This window comes from Nothoprocta perdicaria, unplaced genomic scaffold (assembly GCF_003342845.1).
Source record: "Nothoprocta perdicaria isolate Ctin4 unplaced genomic scaffold, notPer1 scaffold_118, whole genome shotgun sequence".
Classification (NCBI taxonomy): Eukaryota; Metazoa; Chordata; class Aves; order Tinamiformes; family Tinamidae; genus Nothoprocta; species Nothoprocta perdicaria.
Window position 1 is genome coordinate 1,016,744 of NW_020454294.1, and position 26,752 is coordinate 1,043,495.

At 44.0% G+C, this 26,752-nt stretch overlaps 1 protein-coding gene across 2 annotated transcripts in view; it reads left to right on the forward strand.

Annotated features, from left to right (window-relative positions):
• The window catches only part of PPM1A (protein phosphatase, Mg2+/Mn2+ dependent 1A), a 29,779-nt gene extending 27,301 nt beyond the window's left edge, over nt 1-2,478 (forward strand). The window contains exon 6 of one of the 2 annotated variants that reach the window (XM_026053720.1): nt 162-2,478. In XM_026053720.1, the coding sequence (XP_025909505.1) occupies nt 162-191 (30 nt within the window). In that variant the 3' untranslated portion in view covers nt 192-2,478. The remainder of the gene's footprint in view (nt 1-161) is intronic. The other variant, XM_026053722.1, reaches the window with a different exon arrangement.
• The last annotated feature ends 24,274 nt before the right edge of the window (nt 2,479-26,752 follow it).

Here is a 26,752-nt window from a genome sequence, read left to right on the forward strand (position 1 = left end):
TTGTTAAAAATTTGCATTTTTCCTGTATACTTCTTAAATGTTATTTGTGAAAAAACTTCTGAAATTACGCCAGTCTTCACCCTTTTCAGTCTGGATTGTCCAGAAGTTGCTGTAACTGTGGGCACTCCAGACTTTAAAGGGCTCCTTCTTTTTTCTTTAAGGACTCTGCATCAACTGATGATATGTGGTAAAACTGCTCATCTAGCTGCGGAGTTCACCTTTCGTCCCTCACATGAGAGAGCAGCCCAACCTCAGTTACCCTTCTTAAGATCCATCCTCAACCTTAATTAAAGAAGGGAATGTGATGTGTTGGTGAGAGTGACTACAGCAGAAAACTACAGCAGTACAACGTCTAGCCCAGGAACTGATCCTTTTTTTTTTTTTTTTTTTTTTGTAAAACAGACTTCTGTAAACGTGATTTCGAACCATAATTCATGTTGTAAATCAGACTCCAGCAATTTATGTTGTATGATTTTGTTTTTGTAAAGTGCAATTGTCTTTGTACAAAATGCTCATATTTAATTATGAACTGCTTTAAATCACTATAAAGGTTAGAAGAAATGTTTGGCTTGTGTGATGCAACAGTATATGTCCCATTAAATTCATGTTGTGGTTTTGGATTGCAAGGAGCAGCAGCCTAGCCAGCTAGGTGCTCAAGAGGTGCACAAAACTAAAAATGATTTTGTTTGATATGAAAGCTGAATTTGGGGGTAATTTATCAGAAATTACAGGGTGTGAATTTGCTTGGCAATGGGAAAGAGTAGTGCACATTCTTCAGCAAATCTCTCTCTTGAGGCCACTCCTGCTCTGACACTGAGCTRAAGGGAGCTCTGATTTTGACTTCAGTGGGAGTTGAATCATGCCCTATTAATAGCATCATGCGTTCATTCGCATATGAACCTTGGGATTAGAATGCCTGGATTCTCTGCACCTCTTTTTTTCATTAACCCTTGCCTGAATTACTAATCACTGAGCACGAACAGGTAACTTCCTACATGTCGTAGGAACCTGCAGCATTTCTACAATCCTGAGTGGCTGGGTCTGCTGCTGTTCCGAGGAAAATGCCCTGAATTCCATTTTATCAATAAAGCTTGATTTAACAAACAAGAAATTTATCCATAAATGTGTAATTCCTTTTTTTTTCTGCCTTTTAAAACATCAGTGCCATCATAAATGATATTTTACACATGGAAAAAATAWTTTTATTAATTGGTAACCCATTTTTAAAATGGGAGGAATTTTGATTATTTCCCAAGACACAGCCATTGCTAAAGGATGACATGGGAGTGATCTGTTATGCTGTTTTTTTCACCTGTGTGGTTTTTTTTCAGGCTTCTTGTTTTCCCTCCCCACTGAAGATATGCATTGGTTTGAATTTGCCTACTGTTTGATAAAAATACATTTGTCAAAGCCTGACAATCTTTAACATTTTATGGTGTGTGTTTTTAATTGACCCACTTACTTAGGATGAGAGACTAGTGGTTAAACAGTACTTGTGATTTGAAATAGAGCATGTTGATAATATTTAACTGTTCGTTGTTTAAAATTCTGATTTAAAATTCTTAAAGGTAATAAACTAATTTGATTTTTAACTTACCTTTCTCCCACTGAACATACAAAATTTAAGTTTTCAAGTCAGTCGTGTTTGCAAAACTACTGTTTTGTGCACCTTGTGTTGTCTTTTTTTGGTTGAGAATATTGTATTTAATATGTAGTTCACTTTATTCATTTAGTAGGCAGATTCCCCAAATGGAAAATCAGTAAAACAAGTAGATTGTAACATTTACTGCAGTTAAACAGAATCAAAACTTGGTGTATAATTACTTTTTGATAGGAAAATGTAGTACCATGCATTTTGCTATATTTGTCTTTCCCTAACTTTGAAATATACATATTTGTATATATAGCCTTAAAACTAATGCAGAGTTAGGGAACTCTGAACAGTGAAAAAGTAACTTATAGTGTCTTGGAACTAAGTATAGTACATACCAGCAAACTTTTCTTTTATCCCTCTTGTCTGTGTGGGGTGCTTAACGTAACTTCATTGTATTCGGTTTGTAACCTGTTCAAGCATGAATGAAGACAACATAAGCACTATTTGTATTTATAAATTCATAGCAATTTTTGCTTAAAGGAACCAACTCCTTACCTACATATGAATAAATGCTTAAAATGTCTAATTTTGTTGTAGAGTGCAAAACTATGGTAATGTTAAGTTATAGCTTCACAGGCACCTAATTAACGAGCATATTTAATACATGGCGTATTAGTACAAAAAAGCTAAATTTAGGACTAGGCAGGTAAAGTTTTGTCCTCTTTTTTCGTGTAGGTGAAAGTTTAGTTTTGGAAACTGCAAAACCTGGAGCTGGACTRTGGAAAGTTTGAGTTAAAACTTGTAAACGTCGCAAGTGGAGCTGGTGCGGAAAGCCATACTTAAAACTGTAATCACTTAAACTCTCAGTGACACATGCTGTGTTGGAAGCCTCTTTGTATGAGGTCTTAAAGATTATAAAGAAAGTAACTCTTCTGCTATGGCCACAAGCGCTGTGAGTAGGCTGGAGGGTAGGAGGAGAAAGGCCATTTCAGTTCTTTCTTCTGCTTGTGTTCAGTGTTTTGAGGAGTTCAGAGCACTGAAACTCTTGTGTATGCATAAACACTGCCATTTTAGATACAGATTTTGATGACAAAATATATGAATTAAGTTTATAAAGCATCCTAGAAAAGAGACAAACTGTACTTTTCACTGCTCTGAAAAGAAAAAGGCACTTTTGCACCTTTGTGCATCTCCTTCTTGCACCAGAAACTTTTTTTTAATGCTAAAAACATTAGCACCTCAGGGGCAAGGCAGCAATTTTTTTGACGTGTTGTGTGCTATTTATTTCCCTCTTGGAAAGAGATCCGTGTGTGACAAAAATGAAAAATGTGTGATGTTCAAAGATGTATTTTTAAGTACATGTTCAAATAGGATRATCCCAATTTGCTTGTTTTTTAAAAGGAAATGATACTTGTAAAGCTCCTTTGGTTCATATGCCGTGCAAGATTCTGTTTTCCTTTTACAGCTTCACTGCTTTCAGTTTCTGTGAGTTTTGTTATAGTCAGATTAAATGTTTTGCTGATCATTCTGGGGAAAATACCTGTACTGCTTTATAGACAACTGTTCAAACTATTCTCGCTAATTCAGCATTGAAATGTGTTCAAGACAGAGGCTTTTAAAACKTATTTTAAAAGTTGTTGGATTAACTCAATGTAATTGCAATAAGTTTGAGATTTGCCAGACTTCTCAAGTCCTTTGTGGCAGTAGGGTCCTATTACACATGATGGGGCAGAAGGCTGTTGCAAAGCCAGGGACTTTCATTTGGCTTTTCTGTCTCTTTGGGGCCATACTGCTGCAAAGGACTTGGGGCTTGGCCATCGTTCCTTTTGATCTTCTTCAAAAGTCAGAAATGGAAAGAGAATTTGCATCTTCCTGGCATTAAATTATGCTGAATTCTAGTAATCCTATGATGTCTCATACCAGCAAGATGCCTGAAGAATATTAACCAAGAGATGAGGAGTTATAGCACTTTACTGCKATAGTTCATGTAGGTTCCAATGCTAACCCTTTTAAAATATGCTTAGAATACTGACACTTATAAAATATCCATTAGAAGGGTTTTATTGCCATCTACATAGATTAACACCTGGAGCATTTCACTCAGGTCAAGAATGGGGGAGTTAGCAATCTAATAAAAGCAGTTTTCATTGCAGCTAATTTTCTGGTAAGGGTCTCAATTTGTTACACTGGGATAGGATAGACTGCCCGTTGCATTGTAATTTTTAATACTTTATGGACAAAGGATGCTGTTTCATAGTGAGTTAATATTAAGCCTGACCTCTTTCTGTAAGTCTTCTCCTACTGCCTCTGTCATGCTGGCAATAGTGCGTTTGTGGCCGTGAAGTTAGGAACAACAAAGCTACTCCTCAGCTGGATAAACTGATAATCCAGCTACCTAACAGCAGTACCAGGGTAAGATGCAGGGTGAGAGGAGAGCCCGGAGAGCCAGGGAAGGGTCRTCTCCTGCTTTGGGCACAGTCTGGGAACCCACACCTTAAGTTCAGATTATCAATTGACTTGTGCAAGGTGGGATCAATGCCTTTGCTTGCAGAAAAACAGGCCTCAGAAAAACATTTTGCTTTGGTAAACATTATGTTTCTTATAACTGGCATCGTGAAATGTTGGGTTTAATGTCTTTTACAGAAGTTCCATGCTGACAAACTTGCCTTTTGTTAGCTCTACTGATAGAGGCAGCTCTGTCTTAAGACAATGACAGCAGAGSTGCTGTGATTAGGTTAGTGAAAAGGCTGTTTTGGTTTACCTCTTCCAACACATGTCAGCGTTTCAACCTAAGTTGTTTGGTTGTTTAATCTTTACTTGCCACCTTCCTGAATTTTTGTGCACACTGGACTTGGTTTATTTAACTTTCTAGATATTTAAGCCTAGCATGTCTGTAATCGGCTAACCACTGAGTAAAACGTTAYCTTTCATCATTGGAAACTACAGTAATAAAAGCTGAGGTTCCTTAGGTTAAGAAACAGCRAAATGTGTAGAGCGGTATCTGGTACTGTTCTCTGCAGAAAATGGAATCATTCTGTGCCAGGCTTCCTTAGGTGTGAAAATAGCATCTTCTGGGTGACTAATAGAGCTGCTGGTGTCYGAGATAATGATAACATGAGCCTTGACATACCAGTACAGGAACGCGAAGTCTCTGGATGGATAGAGATTTAATTCTTTAATTGATAAAAAGAGGCTTCATGCACGTGGATTTCCAGGATATTCTAGTGCCCGAAACGAATGTTCTTTTGGCTGTGAACCACAAAACCACTGTAAAAACTGAGCAGATTTTGAAAGTAGAATCTAAGCTAAGTCTCTTTTACTGACTAGCATGTAGAACATTGCTCAAAGTACCTGAGCTTAAATTGCAGGAAAACTGTTAAAACTTTACATTCATGGTGCTTGTAAATGGAGAAGGGGCACACAGAATGCTAGAAATTGAATTTACTTATTCTCCCATTGGAAAACTTCCAGAGAAAGCTAGGTATTTCTACTGYTTTAATATGTGAAAAAAGCCAGGTAGTATAATCTGATAGTGTCAAAGTTGTAGACCTTCAGTGAACTGGATTTTATGGATAAAACCTATCCTGGGTTTTCTTAATTTTATTTGAGGTTCTGTTTGACCAACTATAAAGCACTTTTTCCATTGTGTTGACACTGTACTAAGGTCCTTTCTTCCAAGCTATAAGACTATAGAGTGGTGGCGGTGTTCCAGAAAATGAGTTTCTAGGAGGTGCCTGGCTTTAAGTATGATAGAAAAAGCCTAGCCCTTGCAATCAGAAAATTTGAGAAAGTGGGCTTAATTTAAAAAAATGCCTTTTATAAGAATGATGAAACAATTCTATCCTGAAAGAGTTGAAACTTGAGTAGAGGTGGGAAAATAGCTCCAATATCTMGAGTATTTGTTGGTTTACATATAGCCAGATTTTCACATTTAACTCAATTTGATTACTACCGGAATACTTTTTAAAATATTACTAGACATCTTTTTTCTTTTTKTTAATAAAACCAAGGGTGCTTATTACTGCATAACGAGTAATTTATTTGCAAGAGCAAATGTTATGTCAGGTAGTCCTCTAAGAGCACTGCCTCTGTAGTTCTCAAGTTACTTGATGACGTTGAGCCAAAACTGAAATTAATTTTTGCCTCCATTGGTCATATAGCTCTGAAGAACTGGTGGATGCATGTTTATTTTCACAGCTAAAATAGACAGGACTCTCAATACGTATTGTGAGTGAGCCTCCAGAGYGAAGGAGTTGCCATTATTTCTTTTGAGAAGCCATATTTTGTAAAGAGAATGGATAAAACTGAGCCTGGAAATTGCAAATCATGATCRTACTTATGTCAGTGCCTGTAGACTGAGCTCTGCAGGCCTTAATTTTAATATCTGCTGAAGCCACCTCGGTTTGAGCAATGGAAATACAAGCAGCCAATTTCAATTTCCCTGTTGGGATCTGGAACCAGATCATGGCATTTGTGCTCAGAGGAGAAAACTGAAGTAAAATGATCCTGAGATACACAGGCTTATGTTTAACTTCGCATGCTACGGAGCTGATGGAGCTTCACTCACAATRTATAAAGTTTGTACATGTATAGCTGGAGAGCTACTGGTCTTATTTTTGTGATCTACTCAGTTTTGGCTTTGAAAAGACTATGGGTGGCTGTAGGGCTAGAAAGTTGTATTGTTAAAGCAAAATATTAGCTTAGTGGAAAATAACAATTTCCTAATTCTTTAAATATGTAAGTCAGCATTATTTTTATTTGAAAGCATTGAACACAGTTTATGAATTGAATTCTTTCATGTGGTGCTTTTAACTTAAATGGATACAAAGGAACTCCAGTTAAATTACCTGGGATGGGGAAGTAATGAGGCCCTAAGAGTTTAGGAATAATGTTTTGAATTTATGTAGCGTTGTTTCCATGTCCAGTCCTGGACCTCTGGGAAAGACCTGTATGTTTAGAGAACTGTTATCCATGTTGAGCATTGAGTGCTACACTGTCAAGTTTGCTGCATTTTGCAACTTTTGGGCTTTTCAGTGGGAAACTGGGCATTATACAGTAGGGTCCCTGGTACCTGGAACRCTGCCATACCCAATCCCAAACCTTTGGCTGGCAAACACCATGTTTGATGCGGGAAGTTGGGATTCCCGAGCGTACATTTTAGCACTGATACTGGAATTCACCATAACCTTGAGTACCAAAAGTTGTATTTATTAACTAGAACTAACTCTTTGGTGCCAGGAATCTAGTTTCCAGGAGAAGTGCTAAATTGTTCAAATGTTCGTGTCAAATAGTGTCAGATAGGTCAGTGGGTAAGAAACTAAACCACCAGTGACAAAGGGTTAATAAGTGACAAAAGCTGAAATTCTCTTAACCAGTACTGGTAGGTGCAAAGCGTGAAGTGGGGTGTGATTTCCAGACCTGGCTGCTTTAGAAATCTTCCAAAGCAGAGATTTGGGGGTCTAGCATCTGTCTTGTTACTGAGACCATGTACGAACATGCTGAATTAGAGAGTTTTCACCTGTCTCCTCACAGAATTGACTCCACGTGGTATCATCAGACAAATCTCATTTGTAGTGACATGCTGTGCCTGTCCTTTTAGAAAGTTCTTGACCTCTTTATATCTATTTTGTGGAAAGTGTAACTTTTTCATTGATAACCTGTATAAATGTGTGTTACGAATGGAGAGATTTAAGCTTGAAAAGCATGTTTGCAGACTACACAGCTTCATTATGGAATTTATAAATTTAACAGAGTAATATACAAGAGCATAACTATTTTCCTTAAGTAGAATGTATAACAATATATAATAAATTATTCTCCACGTAGTTCACCCACTCTTTACAGTTTTACACAATTCAAACTGTGTGTTTACAGAAAATTCAATAAATGTATATTTTGTACTATGTACAGATTCCTGGTCCCAAAGAAAATGTGTGAACTTAGTTTCTAACTTAACTTTTTGAGACTGTACTTTTTCTTCTTTTTCTTTTTTTTTTTTTTGGGGGGGGGGGTTGGAATCAGTTGAACAAACTGCATTATGCCTGTTACTGGTGGAGTATTGCATTACAGTAAGTGGGAATTGGGATTATTTCTAGTCTACAAAAGCGATTCCACTAAATAAAACAGGCATTGCATCATGTTGTGTGTATTTGAGTGGTATGCGATAAACCATTTTCACACCTTCTGTTTCACTGTCACTAAACTGCAAACTCTTTATTAGACCTCATTCAGCTTTTCCTGTTCACTCACTTTATCCAAGTGGTATATTGAGTGCTTAGGTTGATTGAGTGTTGGTCATCCCAATAAAAATCAAGAGAGTTAGTTATTAAGATAGCYGATTCAATACTTTAAAAGACAAGGCTGACTTTTGTAGTATAATTCACAGCATTAAGGATGACAGAATATTAACACTGGTTTTAGCCTCTGTGCTGGACAGAGCTGGTAGATCTGAGACTCTTACTGTGCAGGTCARCCCAGGCAAGGGAGGATGATCTGTCACCACCTGTTACCTGGAACAAATTTGTCAGCCCAGTCCCTTTTAGGGGTTCAAAATGGAAAATACTGAATAGCAAAATGATTGATTGATTTAGGGGAGTCATAATTAAATGGCTGTTTTCTGTAGATTATACAAATGACTTGGCCTTGATTCACACGTCGTGTGGAGCAAACATGGGAAATAAAATCTATCCCTTGGTTTTATAACTCAAGACTTACAAAAAGAGTGTTTTATCCCCTTTATATGGAAATTTCTGTTTTAATGGTTTTGAYCTTAAACCTGAAGAATAGTACATTGGTAACTACCACTGTTAGTTCATTTCGAATTAATTAATTAATGCTTGGTGTGTAGCAGTAAATTTGAATGCCATCCTAGGGGTTTTGAAGGAGACATTCAGCTAACAAGATTTTCACTGTGGACAGAATTAGTTGGGTAGCCCTTTGGGTGGGCTCATTTAAAAGCAGCATGATACTGAAGTCATTCAACTTGTGCTTTCAAGTCTGGATTTCAGCAGTTTTAAAGAATACAAGCAATCCATCTAATGTCATAAAGTTCTGAGAGAACGAAAGTGAATTTTTCCAAAGAATTGTAAAGTATCATTTACTGTTAATGATACAAATAATTAAGACYATTATCACTGCAACCATGAAAAGATAGAGCATGAGAGTGAGTCCACTCATGCTGGCACAAGAGTGAGTGGAGCTCAGCATATGACTAGTATCTGTGAACTTGCAGAACTGGGAGTTCATCAGTATGACTCAAATGTATTTATTGACATTAATTTGKAATTAAATCATCAATTTGAATGCAAACTTTCTAGTATTTTTAGTAGAAATAGAACATAAGATTATGTTCTGACTCTTCCCCTTTACTCTGAAGTTATATCGTGGAGTCTACTGCTGGTTCATAAATACCAAGTRGAACTTGGTGCAAGCAGTTACCTTCCTCTAACATTCGACCCATAAACTAAAAAGATGAGATGAAACAGCTGTGTCCAATTTATTTCAGCAAAATAAGGCATGTGACAAGCATGCACAGAAAGCGTTTAAGGAAACAAAATCTKTCTTTGGTCTCTCATTATAATCTATGGTATCCCTAACCTAAGTAGAAATAGGATTTGGGCATGGTGAACCTCCGTGACTTTTGCAACTGTGCTTTTTTTATTCTATCTTTTTGTATTTTCTACTTAACAAAATTCCTTTTTCTAAAAGGCCAGAAGGATTTCAGCAGTTCTTTAGAAGTATACATTGCTTCTGTAGTGCCCAAGACCTGTTGTGGTTATAGGCGGGAATTGATCACTTGAGAATAGAAAGTAGCTCAATTTTATAATCTTAAAACTTACAGAGGTTTCAGTGTCAAGATTTTTTAGTCTTCTGTTAAAACAGCATTAATAGGGGCCAGCTTAATAGGGCTGGATCTTGCCCCAGTTCTGGACACCAAGCTGGGCRTGAGGATCTCGACTTAGTGACACTTGAAGCCCCATCATAACTTCAGAGCTAGAAGCTGATCCAGCTTTTATTTACCACAGTTTTATTTACCAGCTTATATTAAAGCTTGTTAAGGGACTGTACTCAATTTTATTATTTGTGTTGATTCTAGATAAACACTGTTTTTTAGCCTAATTTTTATTAAAAAATAACGGGTTAAACAACAAGAGTAGATTCTTGTTCTGTAGTTGATTCTTGCTTTGTGTGTAAAAAAGCACATTTCTTCTGCCACCTTCTGCATACACCTGATGGCTTTGGTTCTTGTTCCCTAACCTAAAGCTTCCAGAGTGCAAAAGCCTGGAAATTCTGGAAAAGTCTGCGAATTCTCTAAGTATTATTGTATCCCTACCTGGCTTCGCTGTGTGCGTTTTCTRCTTTTTTTAGATGCTAAGAATTGTTGATGCTTTCTTGCTACAACACACATTTTAACAGAGTTAATTGCTAAAAAAAGCTGAAGTCTTTCTATTGGCTTTACCAGCAGCCAGTGCTGAAAGGTGAATATTTTGTCTCTGCTTATCTGACCATTTCTCCACTTCCRCTCAGTAGGTCTGGTGCTGGCAAAGTCCCACAGTGTGTGATGAGCATTAAGTCCCAGCTGAGGCCCCTGAAGTTCCCATGGGCTTAAAAGTAAGTCATTTCATATGGTTTTGTGGCACTGAACCCACAGTTCATTTCCTCTGCTGTTGCTGTTTGTCTTTATAAAAAAAAGAAACAAATCCAAACACAATTGTACTGCCAGCATTGGCTGAGGCAAAGGGAATTAATGGAGCTACTTTGGACCTTTTCTCTTCTTTTTTGACTATATCTTCAGGATTGCTTGATTTCCAAAGGTTTGGCACTGCTGCCTGTTTGGGACATGTTCAGACCATTGAGCTGCTAGAGGTTTATCATGTTCTCTGTTTTTAAGAATACAGGTAATGCCTATGTCCTGATTTTGTAATTTTTTCTTAAGTAGTAGGCTCAAAACATATTACCAGTTCCTGTACATCTCTCCCTTAAAAAAAAAAAAAAAAAAAAAAAAAAGTTTTTAGTAAGGTATTCAGCGTAAATATCAGTCTTTGAAGCCCTGATGGAGAGAGCAGACCCAATGCAAGTTCTCCTGCTCTGCTGAGGGTATCTCTATTGGAAATGGTTTCCATAGCTTGGAATGACTGATCTTTCCACATCTGCAGGAGCATCATGACTCTTAATGCACACGCGGTTCCTAGGGAATGCAAAGTGCCCCCATAGCAGATAAATCCAAGTCCAGCTGTTCCTTTGGCTCTCAGAATCTCACTCCCGGGTTCCTTCCAGCAATAGGAACCTGTGTTTGGAGGGAACAAAACGCTTCCCTCCCACACTTGGGTTTGGGTTTAGCTTCTAAAGAGCGCAGCACTGGGCGGTAGTTAGAAATGCTGAGGTGCAAAGCAATGAAACGTGGGCAAATTTATCTTATTACCAGATAAGAAAGTAGCCCCATTTCACCGCCCCGGTGCTTCTAGCGAGAGAAAACCGCAAGACGGAGGCGCGGGGCAGCCCGTCGCTCGAGGCAGCCGTCTCGCTTGACGTGTATTTCAGGAGGCAGCTGCAGTTGGGGCATCGCGCGCGCTGCCTGCCGCGTACAGCGTGACCCCAGCGCAGCTGGGGATGGCTCGGGCTGCGGGGTTTCGCCGGGGAGGAGGAAGGCCAGGCAGCATTTATCCTGATAAATCTTCATCCGAAGAAACACGGTGTTTTTGCTGGTTTTACTTGAAGCCGAGTGGCTCAAGGGGCTCATGCTGCAGGGCCTCAGTAGCCCTCCCTAGATCCCGGCGCGGATCTTGGGCCTGGAAACCCTCATACTCATTCGCTTGGGGAAGACGAGGCCGTTCCCTCGTTGGTGCCTCCGCGGGGGGCCATGGGCTCCGCTCAGCCGAGCTTCCCGGCATCCATTTCCCAGGCAGGCCGCAGCGCCCTGAGGCATCCCAAGGATGTGCTGTGCTCTGACCTGATTCTTGGCTCCCCCTCTCCCCACATCCCGAGGTAGATCTGCTGAGCCGTGTCGTCCTTTGTGAGCATCYGCAGGGGCAAGAGGGGCGGTGGGAATTTGATTTTTTTTAATTAATTCATGGAAGCCACCACATAGAATCTGCTATTTTTGTCCTCCTGCCACCCAACCTTTGGTCTCGTCGTCCAAATTGCAGCCCTGATGGGGCCTTCACATGATGGGCTCAAATCATTGGACCCATTCACTTCACACTTCACACAAGTATTTTTGGAGCCACAAGACCAGACCTTGACTTTCTGAGCACTAAATAATAAATAAATGAGCATTCAGAGTAATGTTCTTTGATTTGTAGTAAAATAAAGAGCTCTATGCATTGCTTTGCATAGATCCCTGGTCTAAGCAAATAACTGAGCCCTTAAGCAAGTTTTCTTGTTTGTCCCTCTCATATCAGAATATTATGTTTTAATTCTATACCTGCATGTGTTAAAATACTTATACGGCCCTATATATATGTGGCTGGAGCTTCGCAGTCAGACTTGAATGGAAGATACTGTTTCTAAATTCAATTTAGAATCAAAAGGGATTTCCCACAAATTAAGAATAGGGGGAAAATACAATGAAAAGAGCAGGAAAATATGAGACATTTCAGTTTTCTGTATTAAATGTTAGTTGGTGAGATCAATATTTGTGCATACTGCAGAATATTGATTAGTATCTGAGAATTATGGAGATGGGACGACTGTTTTTTAAAATGCTCAGCTTGGCAAACCAGCTTGTTCATGTATAAATGTCAAATGTGGTCTGCGTTTAAATGCAGTCACTCTGCTGTCAAAAAGAGGCATGTGAAAAGTCTCAAAGCAGCACCAAAGCAAACACATGCCTGCATTCTAGTTTATTTCTTTAATTGCAAAAAAATGCCTTTGAAGACTGTATTAGCAATTCTCTCCACTAGCAAATCAGCTATTTTCTTTGCAGAGCTGAACAATGGAGAACTGACCTAAATACACGTAATTATGCAGGAAATTTTGCTTTGGGGCACAAAATGAAATTGAAGGCAGAGTAGGAATCTTAATTTGAATTTCAGACCAAGTCTCAACTGTGTACAAAGAAGAGTCTGAGGAATGAAGATGATATGAAGACAAGATCCAGATACCTCATCTCCATCACTGCCCTTTCTCTGAGCTTCTAGTAAAACTTTGGACAAAACTTTGATGGTCAAATCTCTGCACTTGCTTTCTCTCCTCTGCAAAGAGGATGGACTCGCCAGATCCAAGCCAATTCCAAACAATCCCGTATAAGAAAATGGAAGAGAACAAAGCTGTCRGTTCCTCTCAACCAATTAGAGCGCAAAGTGGGAAAAAAATAACARAGGAAATAGAAAAGCTAATAAAAACGCAACTCTCATAATGACCTAGGAATTCAATAGCCACTGATGGTCATGCCGTTGCAGCATGCTCCAGAATCAGGCTGCTGCAATCTGGGATTCCCTTCCCTGCAATGGCTCTTCCTAAGCTAAAGCCTTCATCTAGGTGTGTGTGAGAGCCATCGCAAGGGGAGTACGATGCTGATGCTCTTCTGCAGCTCTAAAACAGCATTTCCTCTTCTGGAAGGGTGAGCAACCCAAAAGCAAGAGGCACTTAGATGAGGTGGGACGTGCCACGTGTCAAGTCATGGTTTCTAGTGAACCTGAAAACCAGTTTAAAATAACTTGTCTATGAGACAAGGTCTGTCTCCTACATCAAACAGCTGGGATTGGGACTTCAGATGTCTAAGAARAGAAACATCCCTCAAGAAACCCTTTTTTTCTGAATAGCTTTGAGTTACAGTAAGTACCACAAATAGCAATATTGCTGTCTTTCACTTGTCTGCCTATTTCACAGCAGTCTCAGTGAGCATGCCGATGCCTGCATGTCAGGGCTGTGCTTTGCTCCTGCCTAAATTTCCATAGGAATAAATAAGCTTGACCCCACTCATATATTACAGCTCATATACATGGAAGAATATAAAGAACAAGTGATTTGATGCAAAATGATGCAAAATGATGCAGTGCAGTCTCCATTTGAAACATCTGCCCACTTCCCGCTCCACCCTGTGGAGTCAGAGGAAGCCATGGGAAAAAAAAGGCTCAAGGATGTTCCCTCTGCCTCTCATTTCCACCCTCACAGGATTCTGACCRGTGTTGCTTCAATTAATGCATTTTCTTTTAAAGTATGCGTTTCAGGGCACTTCCAAAGCGGGATCCCCACATCTTTGGTGAGTGCACCAGTGTTGAAGTGTTGAAGCACCCGCAGGAAGAGCAGGAATTTGCCTCCCTGGTGTGCTTTACAAACAGGCCGTGGGGACATTGGTCTCGGAGGGAGCAGTGCTCGGCCGGTGACACGTGGGGCGGCGTCCGCGGGGTTGGCAGCACCGTGCTGCTTTCGGCACGTGCTGGTGCCGTCAGCAGCTGCCCGAGCCTCCGGCACCGCTGCAGCTTGAGGGGCTGGCAGAGGAAGCCACTTGTGCACTGCTGCCCTCCCCTGACTTTCCTTTGTGCATTTGCAACAGCTTAGGAAGGAAAAGGAAAAAAAAAGAAAACTGTACAGAGGTAGGATTGCACTGAAGATTTTCCTTTTTTTTTCTTTTTTTTTAACATTTGGCTGTTGAGCAAACCATGTTCTTTTAAATCTGGTGACTTTAACTAATAGGAATGATATTCCAAAGAAAACTTCTCTGAGGACCTCAGTCACCTTCCCATTCTGATTTCCCTGGCTCAGACGTACCCGGACCCTTCCATTCCCTGCTGGGATCTCTKTTCCAGTGATGGCTGTAAGACCAGGTCAGGCTTTACACCTCCTCCTGCAGACACCAAGAGCACCTTGCAAGGCCCTCAGCACTCTTACCGGTCCAAGATAGAGTATCCCATGCCCTAAACTTAACACTTACAGTGTGCAAAGCATGGGGTGAAGGTCCACCTAAGCAGCTTGAATGACAAGATTGGGACTCAATGGAGAAAGAGATGTAAAGGAGGACATCATGAAGCCCCCAAAAAACAAGTTCAATGCTATGAATGCTCTTATCCTGCAGCACTTGTAGAAGAAGGGCTCATTAGCATGGGTGCTGTTGCTGGAATGGGAGAATCACTTGCGTTAGAGGTAACGTGGAACCAGATTTGTAGGGCCCTCTGCATGAGAMCTGGTGCTCAGTGACACTGTGGGTGCTCGTGGAGTCATCCCAAGCTCTTGCTGAACTGTGCTCCAGCTGCACTGTGGTSCAGCTTGCCATCTCCAGCCTCACTGTGATGGACACAGATAGGAAGCATGAGATGCCTGCAAGTCCAGGGGGTCATCCTGCAGCRAGCCACATCTTTTCCTCTCCAAACATTATTTTCAGTAATACTGGTTGCCGATGGGCTGATACAGGAGCTGGTGGCCCTTAGACAACTGCAGCCCAACTTTCTTTCTTGGGTTATTCTCCCAAGAATGGATGTGTTTCCCTAGTTCATATTTCCCCCACATGAGTCCATGTGGTTCCTGCAGTGTCAGAAGGCGCAGGGAACTGCCAGATAAAAGCTGTGATCCCGTCAGGCTCAGCTGCGTCGCACATCTCCGCAYGCGTCAGGGACCACCACCGTCACCCACAGCGCTAGGTGGGCGCAGCGCGTGCGGTAGGTCTCAGAAATCCAACTCAGATGCTGATAAAGCAAAATCACTGCAGTTTAAAAGGAGATCAAAGGGGAGTTGGGGAAAAAAAAAAGAAAAAAGAAAAAAGAAGGCTCAGGTTATTTGAAATACARTCTTGGTTGGAGTAGGGCACCGTGGGGTTCCTTTCCTATGACAGCCACTACTCCAGGTGTTGATCTGGGAAGGAGGACGAAAAGGGGAAGGAGTGGAGGACACATAAAGGAGGAATGCCCAAGCAYGGCTGCAGGACAAGCAAACGGTGACAGCAGTAATGGGCGAAAGYGGAGAATGGGATGGCTTCACGTTTGCTGCTCCTGTTCTTTGATGGGGGTTGATGTCCTAGCAGGTTCAGGTGGGTTGGAGCAGGAGATGGAGGGAATCTGATCGCTCCCCCCGTATCAGCCCCAGGTTTTGTAGTTCAGCAAAYGTGGGAGGATGATGGCGGCGCCCAGCCCAAACCAGGGCCCTATCCTTCCCTCCCAGAAAAATTATCCAGCCACAGAGCACACCGGGGTGTAAATAATAAAACTACTGAGACAACAACAACAAGTAAACCCCATCTGTCCTCTCTTATTTGGAAAAGCGTGTGCAGTAGGACAYTGGAGGGCAGAAATGCCCAGGCTGCTGCTGTGTCCCCAAGACACGTTGGCCTTGGGGAGGCCGACATGAGGCCACATCCTCAGCGCCGAGTTCCCCTGCGCAGTGTGGGCCGGGGYGAAGGGGCTGGGTAGCAAAGCTCAGTGAAGCACAGCCTGTGGTTCTGCTCTTCCCCATGAGGGTGTTTTTGACCCTGCAAGGCCCGGCTTGCCGGAACAGGCCTCCCGTAGATAATGCCAGTGACGGGAGGGAGCTCAGCCCATTAGCCAGGATTATTTATACCGCTGGAAACCAGAGAAATGCAAATTCGGAAACAAAGATCTTAATTTTCATCCCAGGTTCTTTTCACCCAYTGCCCTGGTTTTCCTGATTTTAATACAAAACAGCAGAATAATAGTTATTGTATATTTGCCCCGTGTATTGTTTTATTTATCTATTTATTATCGTTCTTCCTCCCCTTTGCCCTCTACCCCAGTGATCACTGCCACTGAAGGGGAAAGAGCCAGGATTCTGGCAAAACCTGTTTCTAGCTAAACAAGTGAAATCCTGCCCCCACTGACGCTACCTTTGCACTGACTYCTCTTGGGCCGGATTTTCACCAAATACGGAGTCAAAAGGGCATTTTTGTCAGGTATTTCTGAGCAGCCATGGGTAGGGAAAGGAATGTGGAAGCAAGGGAAAATGCAAGTATAGAAGAAATCATGTCTCAGCAAGATTGGGATGAGCCTGGCCTCCTTGAAAGCAGAGGCCACAACACTTGGACAGCTGAATATTGGCCGATCAGCTGCTCCTGCAGCCCAAATCTGAAGCCACTTGACAGAAGCGACGTAGACATCTTGTGTGATCCTCAGCAGAACCCCCCAGTGCCTCCTTCATTGCACCAGACCTGCGCTTCGAGAAGAGCCCTCCCAAAATACAAACAAAATCCCTCCTTTACCTTTTCCGTAGAAGCGTTTTATTGCTTTCCACGTCAAACAAGCCCAGGGGAGCAGGGAGGCTGRCGAAACCTGGGCAGCCCCACGCTCACCATGTTATTTAGCTCTTGTCATGCTCTGTTTCTCYGCGTAGCCGTTACTAGTGACTAATGCAGCAACACAGCAGCGAGCGCGGCTCTCCCCAGGGCTGGGGATCTCATGTCGGGAGGGTACGATCCAATTCACATCGAGATGGATGCAGTCCTGTGCCACGTGCTCTAGGTGACCCTGCTTGAGCAGGGGGGTTGGACTCGATGACCTCTGAGGTCCCTTCCAACCTTCGGCATTCTATGATTCTATGATTCTATGGATGCATTAAATCTTCTTTACCCTATGCCTTGTCAAAAAAAAAAGCCGATCTGCCTGCTATCAAATGCACCGAGACCGCCCCAGCCCATGAAAGCAGTTTGATGTGCTCATTGATACAGAATAGATTGTCACTAAACCTTTCAGGCGTTGTTGTCAAGGTCAATAATACTGATTTATTTTAACACAAGGGGAAAAAAAAGAAAAAAAAAAAGGAATTCTATCAAGATATGACCTTTAAAAGACCTCATCCTTTGAGAATCAAAACAACAAAAATGTGGAAAGGGTGTTATTTTGTTATCTTTGGCCTTATCTGAGCTGGCTGTAATTATACACATTAGGGAGAAAATAGCTCCAGAAATGATGCGGTTAGCAGCGAGATGTGCTAACCAGTGCAGCCTGCAGTGTGAGCCCTTGTGAAGACGCCTGTGCTCTTGGGCAGTCTATAGCCATGGAGAAGGCAAAGCAGAGACAGCGACAGCAAGATTCGTACCCCCTCTGTGAATCTTTAACCAAATTCAAAGTATACACTGAAAGCAGTTGGGTTTCTTTACTCCCAGTCTCAGATCTTTTCTTGTCCTGTTCCTCCAGGACTGAGCTTTCCATGCTCCCCTTTGCAACCTCTCCCAGGTCCCTGAGATTGGCCAGAAGGGCAAATACGTTTTTTCCCCCAATTTTCTGTTGAATATAAGCAGACTCCACAGTGCTATTTTGCAGCTGGATGCTGCTCGCTGCAGATCAGAACATGACCTTGCAGCCGTGTTTTTAGGCATCCCGCTCCGCCTCCCGTGATTCCAGTGAGCATCGCTGGGCATGGCAGTACTTGCCTAAGCCCGTGGCTCTCTGCCAAGCAGCTCAGGTGACGTTACCCAGCACCTATGCACAGYGCTGTCCCATAAAAATTTGGTACTCAGGTCTTTCCTGGGGAGAGCCGTAGGTGGGCAAAGAACAAGTGTTTAGCACGAGTGAAGTTTCTGCAGCCAGCACAGATCAGTCTTTGCCTGCTTCGCTTCAGGGAGCTGATTTTTCATGTGCCACCAACACTGGCTTTTTCGCTTGACTGGATCTGTGTTGTGGCATATGCAGCCAGCCTTTTCCTCCCTTCTTCTAYGTCACGTTTATTTCAGGCCGGTATAAACGCATCTCTGGAAATCCAGAGAGAAGAAAGTCTGAAGGTCCTTCATGAATTCCTTTAAAAATCTSTTGTTACTCATCGTGCTCAGAGTTGCCGTGTTGGAGCCCAGCCTTGCAAAGCTGCAATGAATTTCCATCCCAAGTCCTTTGCTCTTTGTCACTTAAGCTTCTCTGGGAGAAGCCAGACTAGAAGYAATTGCTGATGTTTCTCCTCAGCTTGATTTTGTTACTTGGTCCAGGCTGGTTTGCAAGCTGTGCTGTGAGAGTCCTTGCTCTTGCTCTGTGCAGCAGAGCAGTCTAACAGTGTTCAACTGGAAGGCATTTCTCAGGTCACCAAGCTAAACTTTCCACCACAGGAAAACAAGTCCTGTAGGTCTTTTGATGGACAAAGAGATGGGCGAGAAGTGAAATGCCTCTTAGTCTTTTGGATTATCTCCTAGCATGTAAACAGACAGACACATAAAACGGATGACGCACAATAGTGAGTAATCACAAAATAGTGATGTTTTCATAGCTTGTAGAAAAGTCTAGACACTGCATACTGCCTGGTATCAGTTAAGATGAAAACGGGTGGGTTTAGTAGGTCAGCAAAGATATTTTCCAAAAAAAAACCTGTATAGCACACACTCAGTGGCTCCGAGCAGAGATATTCCATGAAACTCATGCATTATACTTGTAAAAGAGAGACCACGTATACAATTACATGATAAAGTCTAACAGACTCGGGAAGCCCTGCCAGGGTCCTGAACCATGAAAGCTGGGGATATTCATAAATGTCAGCCAGATCTGCAGTGAAACTGTAGCTTTGGTATTTACTTCAGGACTTCATTACTATTTATTATTATGTATAAGATCACAGATTTGAAAGTATAAATAGATAGAGGAATTTTGTGTGGACAGCAGAAACATGGTTTAGAATATATGCATCTGGGAGGCAAGTGGAATATGTGATGCAAAGGAAACATTAAACAAGGGCTTTTTCTTGGAAATCTTTTTATACGCTCCAGTTCAGTTTATATTTCGGCCATCACAACCAGGGCGGAGGCATAGGCAAGGAGGAATTGCATAACTTTTGTTTATATCTCCATTATTTTAGTTGATGCATTTAGAGGTGCTTGTTAAATTAATCATGACTCATGGTCCAGTTCACTGAAGTTCGTCTGCCACTTTGTACTCCAGCCTGTGCAGAACTGAAGCGCGAGGCACTTAAACCTGGGGTTCTCAGCCCATTTTCCCTTCTCTGGCCCTGCCCTGCGCCTCCCTCCTGCCCTTGTCCTGCTCCCAGGTCACTGTAAACCAGGTGGTCGGTGTCCTGCAGCAAGAAGGGAGGCAAAGGAGCTTTATGAAAGATGGAAGAACCATCTTGTGGGCAACATCTGCATTCCTGGGGGAACCACCGGGCTGTTTCTGACTCCCCTCATCCTCATATACACTAACAAAAACAGAGCAAACATGATGTCACTCAGAGAATTAGGGTTTGGACCTAGTCATACATGGATATACTTTGATTGTTTTCATACCACAGATTTATTTTTTTCCATTTTCTTCTGAATAGAAATGAGTAATCCTATTAAGAACTTTCCTCCTTGATTTTAGAGCCAAAATTACCCTTGCCTCTTTTTCCCCTAATACTCAATAACCCACATGTATCTTTGGGAATGCTCCCTTAGTTCCTTGGAATTTCCAACTTATCTCCTAGTTTGCATCTCTCCTTCAGATCATCTGTCCCCAGAAGTAAAAAAGGTTCAGCTTCAAAAAGTGCAAAAGAACTTGTCATTTTCTCTCCAGGTTTCCAGCTGCTTTAGCTCCTCCACATTATCTCCCTGACCTCACTGTCAAGTCTCATGTAATCTCCGAGGCCCACGAGCAGTAGCAGCTCGTGACGCTGCAGCACAGTGCCACAGCACTCTCCTACCTCCCAGCTTTCTCCCACCCCATGCCAGACAAYGTGGACACGGTTTTCCATGAGGAACGTGGCAGAGGACTTCCTGAGCATCCCACCACGGTCTTGCCCCATCTCTTGGCCACACGAGTCATGCCGCATCATCAGATTTTCTTTGGCTTTGCACCACGTGTCCTGGTTTCCTGTGGTGGATGGCAGCTGCTTGGGCTTATATTCAGCCCTTCTCAAAACTGCACAAGCATGACCATGGTCCACAGTCTTGGCTGGCCACAGTCAGTAAGTTCTGGTGCCGCCTTCTCAACCCTCAGCCATCAAATTCTGGTAGAGCCACCAAGTTCTCAACAGGCTTACATTCTCAGAGCTGCTCTAGGATGGGCTCTGCTGCCAGCGTCTGAGCTGTGGCCTCCAGAAACCCCTCTCAGAAACCAGGGCTTGAACCTGCCTCTTCATGACTATTAGCTGTCCGGTGAGATGAGTGGGAACAGCTCCATCAGCTTCATTCACATCCTTCATGAGCATGAACGAAGCTGATGTGCCCTTGTTGGATGATTCCCACCTTGTTCCTGCCTTCCACTCCTCGCTCTTTCCTTTCTGCAGAGCTCCCCTGCCTGTCTCCACAGCAGAAAACCTGCAGATTCCCTCAGTCTGACAGTCRGACTCTGGTGCAAAGTGCAGCAGTCAAGGAGCCCCACACGTTTTAATGTGGATCTAGAAAGAGAGGGCAATTTGCAAAAGATAGGTGAAGAGCAAAGAGCTGCTGAGGTTTAGGAGCAGTAGTAGAATAAAATCATTTAATGGGCGTAGTCATACATTTTTATTGCAGTCTACATTTCATTCAGATAAGAGGAACMTGTGTGCTCAACCAGAGCCTGAATGAGACACAAAATACCACGCACGCAACACAGGTTATGCTGCTCTGCAGCTATTAGGAGGTAAGTTTATTAATGTTTGCTTTTTTATTATTATTATGAAAGGGTAATAAAGCATTTTTATTGCTCTGATGACTACTAAAACAAGCGTTAGCTGCTTTCCAAGACTGCTGGCATTTCTACAAGTGACAGGTGCCTTCGTGCTGACCTTGGGCTTGGGACAAATGTTTCATTTCAAAAGATTCATCCGAGAGGTAAATGATGCCAAYGCTGCCGCGAAGCTTGTGCATCACTGTCAGGTTCCCACCAGGGGACAAAGCTCCTTTATACATTTTTTAAAACAAAATAAATGGAAAAATACTGTAACCTGGGTGTGCTTGCTTGTCTGAAATTGTATTAAGTGCAGGTATCTTAAATATAGAGTTGTAAATAAGGCCATGGCACACAGCAAAGAGGCTGTGGAGTGTTTAACATGCCACTTTATTCCAAACAGCAAGACACTTAGACACTGTTGTAATGTTTTCTGCCTCACTCTCCCTCCTCTGCCTCGCTGGAGCTCCGTGGCTCTCCATTCACCGCAGGTATTAGGAGACCTGTCCCAGCAAAAGGTGCCACCGGCATCTATTACTCCATGTCAGCAGGGCTGGAAGTCAGCAACTGCTCCGTGTTTTCCGATCCCGGCTGTGCGATCCAGGCGGGAAAACCCAAACACCTGCATGTTGGCCCTGCCGGCTGTTGTGACCGCCGGCTGACACGCRGTACAGCCTTGCCCGTGGGTGTTGCAGCAGAGGGACTCGCTGAAGCAGCTTCCCTGTCAGATCCTAATCGGGATCTTTGACACCAGGCGAGAGCCTGGGAACAAAGCGGAGCAAGATCCAACCTGATTCCCACCTCCAGTAAACACATCTCCACCACAAACCACGTACAAGCAGCAATTTCTAAGCAATTCCACACAACCCGCTGCTTGCTTTATTTTTTTCTCTCCCAAGAGACAGCCGAGCAGGTCACACATTAATAACGTGCCCTCTTTTTGCCTCCACCTTCAAAATCCTCCCTCGGATCCGCTTCGTTCGCAGGGTCCTTCAAGGGCGGCTGCCTCCGGAGCGCGTCTCGGCCGGGCCGTGCGCTATGCGACGTTATTCCACGGATCGCGTCTCTCCGCGTTAGACCGGCAGCTCGGCAGGGCAAGGACCTTGTCATCTCGCATGTCCGTAAAACACCACAGCAATTTGCAGGCAGCAACAGTACTAATAACCTCTACAAAAAAAAAAAAAAAAAAACAAATGGCCCTAGAAAATAAAACGCAGAATTAGGATCACTGTCAACCAGACGTCTGAGGATGATTTATGGAGTTTCGTAGCGTGGGTAACAATGGTTGGTTGTTTTTCTTTGTAGGAGAGTTTAAATAAGCAGTGGAAACAATGTTAAATGACTTTGAATGGGTTTTTGTAGCAACACTTATCAGAAGATTACAWCAGAATCCCTGTCCATACAAAAAAAGAAAAAAGAAAACAGACATGATGCTTTTTTGATATGATGCCAACTTCGGAAAAGCAAAATCACTTTGTCTGCATAACAAACATTTTGATTTCGCCAAAGAAAACACTGGTGCTGGTATTCAAAGCAATTTCAACACCAGCTTTCGTTGTTAAGGTGACATCACCCAAAATGGCAGGAAAAAGAAAAAACAAATTTTAAACCAAATTAGTGCAAAACAACCACAAATATGAGCTTGAAACAATCTCAGGACTTTTCAGTAGTCAAAATACCACGTCTACCAAAGCACAGTTGCACTGTATTTGAATATTGCAATATCTTAAGCTTAGAGAAACTCACCCCAGGTTTCTCTAAGAGGAGATCAGTCATTTTGCACGGCTCTGTGTGGCAGGTGTGAGGAGGATTCATTTATTTGGGCTTTGAAAACGCAAGCAAAATTGCGAATCCAGTGCTCATTGCTGCTCTTTTTCTCTCTCCYTTCCTTTCTGACATATGAATGCATAGTCAGCTTGTCCTGTGCCTAATTAAACTCCAGTAATTAAAACTTCCACAGTTTTCAGTAGCTGAGGTTGGAATAGGCTGCCTTTATTGCAGGAATTATTTACTTTTCATTTACTATGGGGTTTTGGAAGGTGAAAGCTCCTCCAGAGCATCGTTGCCTCTATTGCCAACACAAAGGCAGGGCCAGAGGAGCTGGTTGCTGCTTCCAGGGACTCCTCAACAGCAGCCGGTGGAGCCGGGATGCTGCCAGCCCTGCCAGGCAGCTCCGTCTCCAAAGGGATTTTTGCAAAAACTGGACACAAGAGGGCTCCAGTTCCTTTTGGCAGGAAAAGTCACCGCTGGTGAAAAGAGCAGAGCGGAGCCGCTCGCTCGCGGTGACAAAGAGCAGCAGGGACCTGCTGGCAGCAGCTGCCTCGTCGGGCAGAGGGACGAGGGACCCGGGGCCGTCACAGCCTCAACGTACCCGCAAAACCCGTGAAAAGCCCCAGCCCGGACTGCTGCAGCTCCTGCGGCCCCACTCAGTCCTCCTCAGCACCCGTCTCGTGCAAGGAAGCTTGCACCAGCACATTGAGCTGCCACGATGTATTCCTCACGCTGTGGCAGCCGAGCAGCTCCTCTGTGTCACCATCCTCAGATGAAGCTCTGYCCGTGTAGGTCTGGCTTCACCACATGAAGAAGACCTGTCTACGTGGCCCYGTGGCTGGAGTTGGGGCAGGGAACCAGGGTCTTTGGCTGTCTGCTGGCCCCTGAAATGCTTGGTCATGCTGCCAGCAAGAAGTAGAGAGTGCTACAGTGCTTGTTAAGTGCTTGGAGATCTGCTGGTGGTCTTGGAGATCCACCAGTGAGCAGCACGCTACGTATTTGCACTGTTGTGGTGCTGGGAGCACAGGTGGAATTCGTTGCTGGAGCGTCTTTGGGCAGAGCTCGCCGTGCGGGAGCCCTGTGGGCCCAGCTGCCTCCATGGAGCTCCATGGAGCTCCTTCTCAGGGGGCTTCGGGAAGGCTGCTCTTCAGGGAGAATTCATTGTGCAAACACCCCACGATTTTCATAACTACAATAAAAAAGCAGCTGCTGTCCAGGGTGATGATGGTGATGAATGAGGGAACAGGGAGTCCTCACGGTGCAGCATCGCATGAAACACAACCAGGCTGCACACAAGGACCCCTCGCTGGACCTCCTAGAAGCTCAGATTCATAGCAATATTCATTTTATTTTCTGAATCTGGGTAATTTCTCAGCCTGGTATGGGTTGCATGAGCAAGAAAGCCCCTGTTTCACCTGGACTCCTGTAGGCTCTCACCTACCTTACTTCTCTTGCGTGGTTTTTGGTGGTTTGCCTCATCCAGATCTTTTTTCTGTACACCAAAACCTGCCCCTGGAAACAGCATCGCTCCCACACTGWTTCCCTCACACTTAGCACTAATGGGGCTCCGGTAGCCAGGAATTCAGGAGGTTTCGTGGCTCGAGTTGTTAACCTTGCCTGCTCTGTGCAGCCGCTCACGCTTCCCCCTGCACAAACCTCCCCGAGCCTCTAAATCGCAGAGGCTCCTAATGAAGTTCAGCTTTAGCAAACGCAGGTGCCCCTACACCTGGTTTTGCTCGGCCAACGCGGTGAGGCAATTAGCTTCCCAAAGCCACCCTGCACATGCCACGTGAGAGCGCGAGGCTTTGCTGGAAGCMCCGACTATCTCCTTTCTTTATGGTGTCAGAATTAGCAAACAAAAAGTTTCATGGGTGGTCCATGGGGTGGGGAGAAGTCTCTTTTTTTTCCSKTYYYCMMMAAMMAAMMAWWAAGGAGACATGGCTTTCAGCAGGCAGGATGTCCCTATTGCTCTTAATTACATTTCAGTGCATTTACTAACTGCTCCTCTGCCACTTACTAGCCACGGGACTGCATGTGAGGGGTGGGTATCTGCCAGGCAGAACCTGCCTTGGGGAAAGGGGCAGGTTCTCCTGCCCTGGGGCTTATTTGACTGCCTCCAGGTCCAGCCTTAAAGACGTATTTTTGACCCGCAGTAAAAATAAAGTCATAAAGACTTTAACTAAGACTGTAACTAATCTTTAACAAAGACTTTAACACTATAGCTAATCTTTAACTCAGACTTTAACTAAGACTTCACTAAGACTGTGTTTTCTGTGTTGTTGTTGTTGTGTTGTGTTTTGGTCTGTTTTCTTGGAGAAAGCAGCTGCTCAAACCCGGTTGAATGGGGAGGGAATTGCCCGTACCCACATCCTGCGGCGCCCGAGTTCTGCGGCCCCGGCTTTCACACATCCCGACGCTAATCCCTCCCCACCCACGTGCCTTAGCTCCAGACAGGAATCAGCGCYCTCATCCCGATCGCAGCAGTTTAATCTCCCGCACGCCCCTCCAGCTGCCCCCGAGGACGCGGGCACCCCTCTGGAACTTGCCGTTTCCCATCACGGTGACCGTGGGAAAAGACTCCGTCCGCTTCGGAGCGTTCCCATGGCGAGCGAGCACCTGTGTCCAGGGCCAGGCCGGGTCTGCTCGCACGCGAGGACGGAGCAGCTGGCCCRGTGGCCGCCAGCGATGCCGCGTGGCTGGCACAGAACAGGGTGCGAGCGGAGACGGCGTTTCGGGAAGCTGACGCGCTCCTTGGCTCTTCCACGGGCTTCCTTGGGGCTTCTGTGCATGGCACGTAGGGGCTCCTCTGTGCCCAGGCACCGGCTGCTGGGGGATTTCTCTGGGCATGACCTCACCTAATCTCTTCTGCTCCTGGAGATCAGATCGGGGCAGATGGGAGAGGGTCCTGCTTCCTCTCCCTGAGCTGCTTTGGTGCTCRTTTATGTCACCCCATCACAGCAGGCAGACAGAAGGGCCAGGACAGCTATAGAAGTGCAGGGGCTGGTTTTCCATCACCTCTGATGGTCAGCCGCTCTGGGAAAGGCTCCCCTTCTGTCCAGGCTGGAGCACATCGACCGGAGCAAAGCCAGGACAAGGAGACACAGTGACAGCCCCGACCAGGGGGKTTGGACAACAACCACCAGGAAAGGCTTCCTGGGCCAGCAGGAGTTGTCCCTCCCTATCACCTGAAATGTGGCAGGAAAAAAGTTTGCCTAAGAAACCTCATATTATATCAGCCTCTTCCCTTCAGTCTTTTTATCTACATCTATCTATTTATCTACCTAAGTCCTCAGTAAGCTCCAAATGCAACATTTAATCCTGTAAATTCAGGCCTAGGGAAGTAGAATTTAATCATAAATAGAGCTCAGGTTTTCTTTCTGCACTGAAGCAAGTTGCCATTAACTTCAAAGTAATTTTAAAGGGGCATTTGCTGGAGCGCTGACTTAGCAATGTACTCCGGGCTTGCACCGTTAGCTCAGTGAGGACTCAGACCATGTTGTAAAAAACTGTGTAGGAAAGGAGAAGAMGACTGACAAGTTCAATTGACTTCTTTTATGACCTGATCAGCTGGTTATTATTGTCAGAAATGTATTTTTAATTACGTATTTCTCCGTGCTAAAATGAAGCACATGCAAATGTGATTTTAGCAGAGCCAAACAGAGGGCCTAGGCAGGTGGAGAGCGGAGCAGTGGATCTAGGGGGGCTCCAGGAATATTGGAGGGGAATTGGAGCAGGGGCACGAGCGGCACAAGCTGGGCCTGGGAGCCCTGGCAGGCCAAGCAAAGGGAGATGCTGGCAGTCCCGGACACTCCGGAGCATCCACCACCCTCGCCGAGACATAATGGGGAAAAAGGGATACAAAGGATTCTCAGTCTGCATTTTAGGCTCCTCTRCTGGTGCAAAA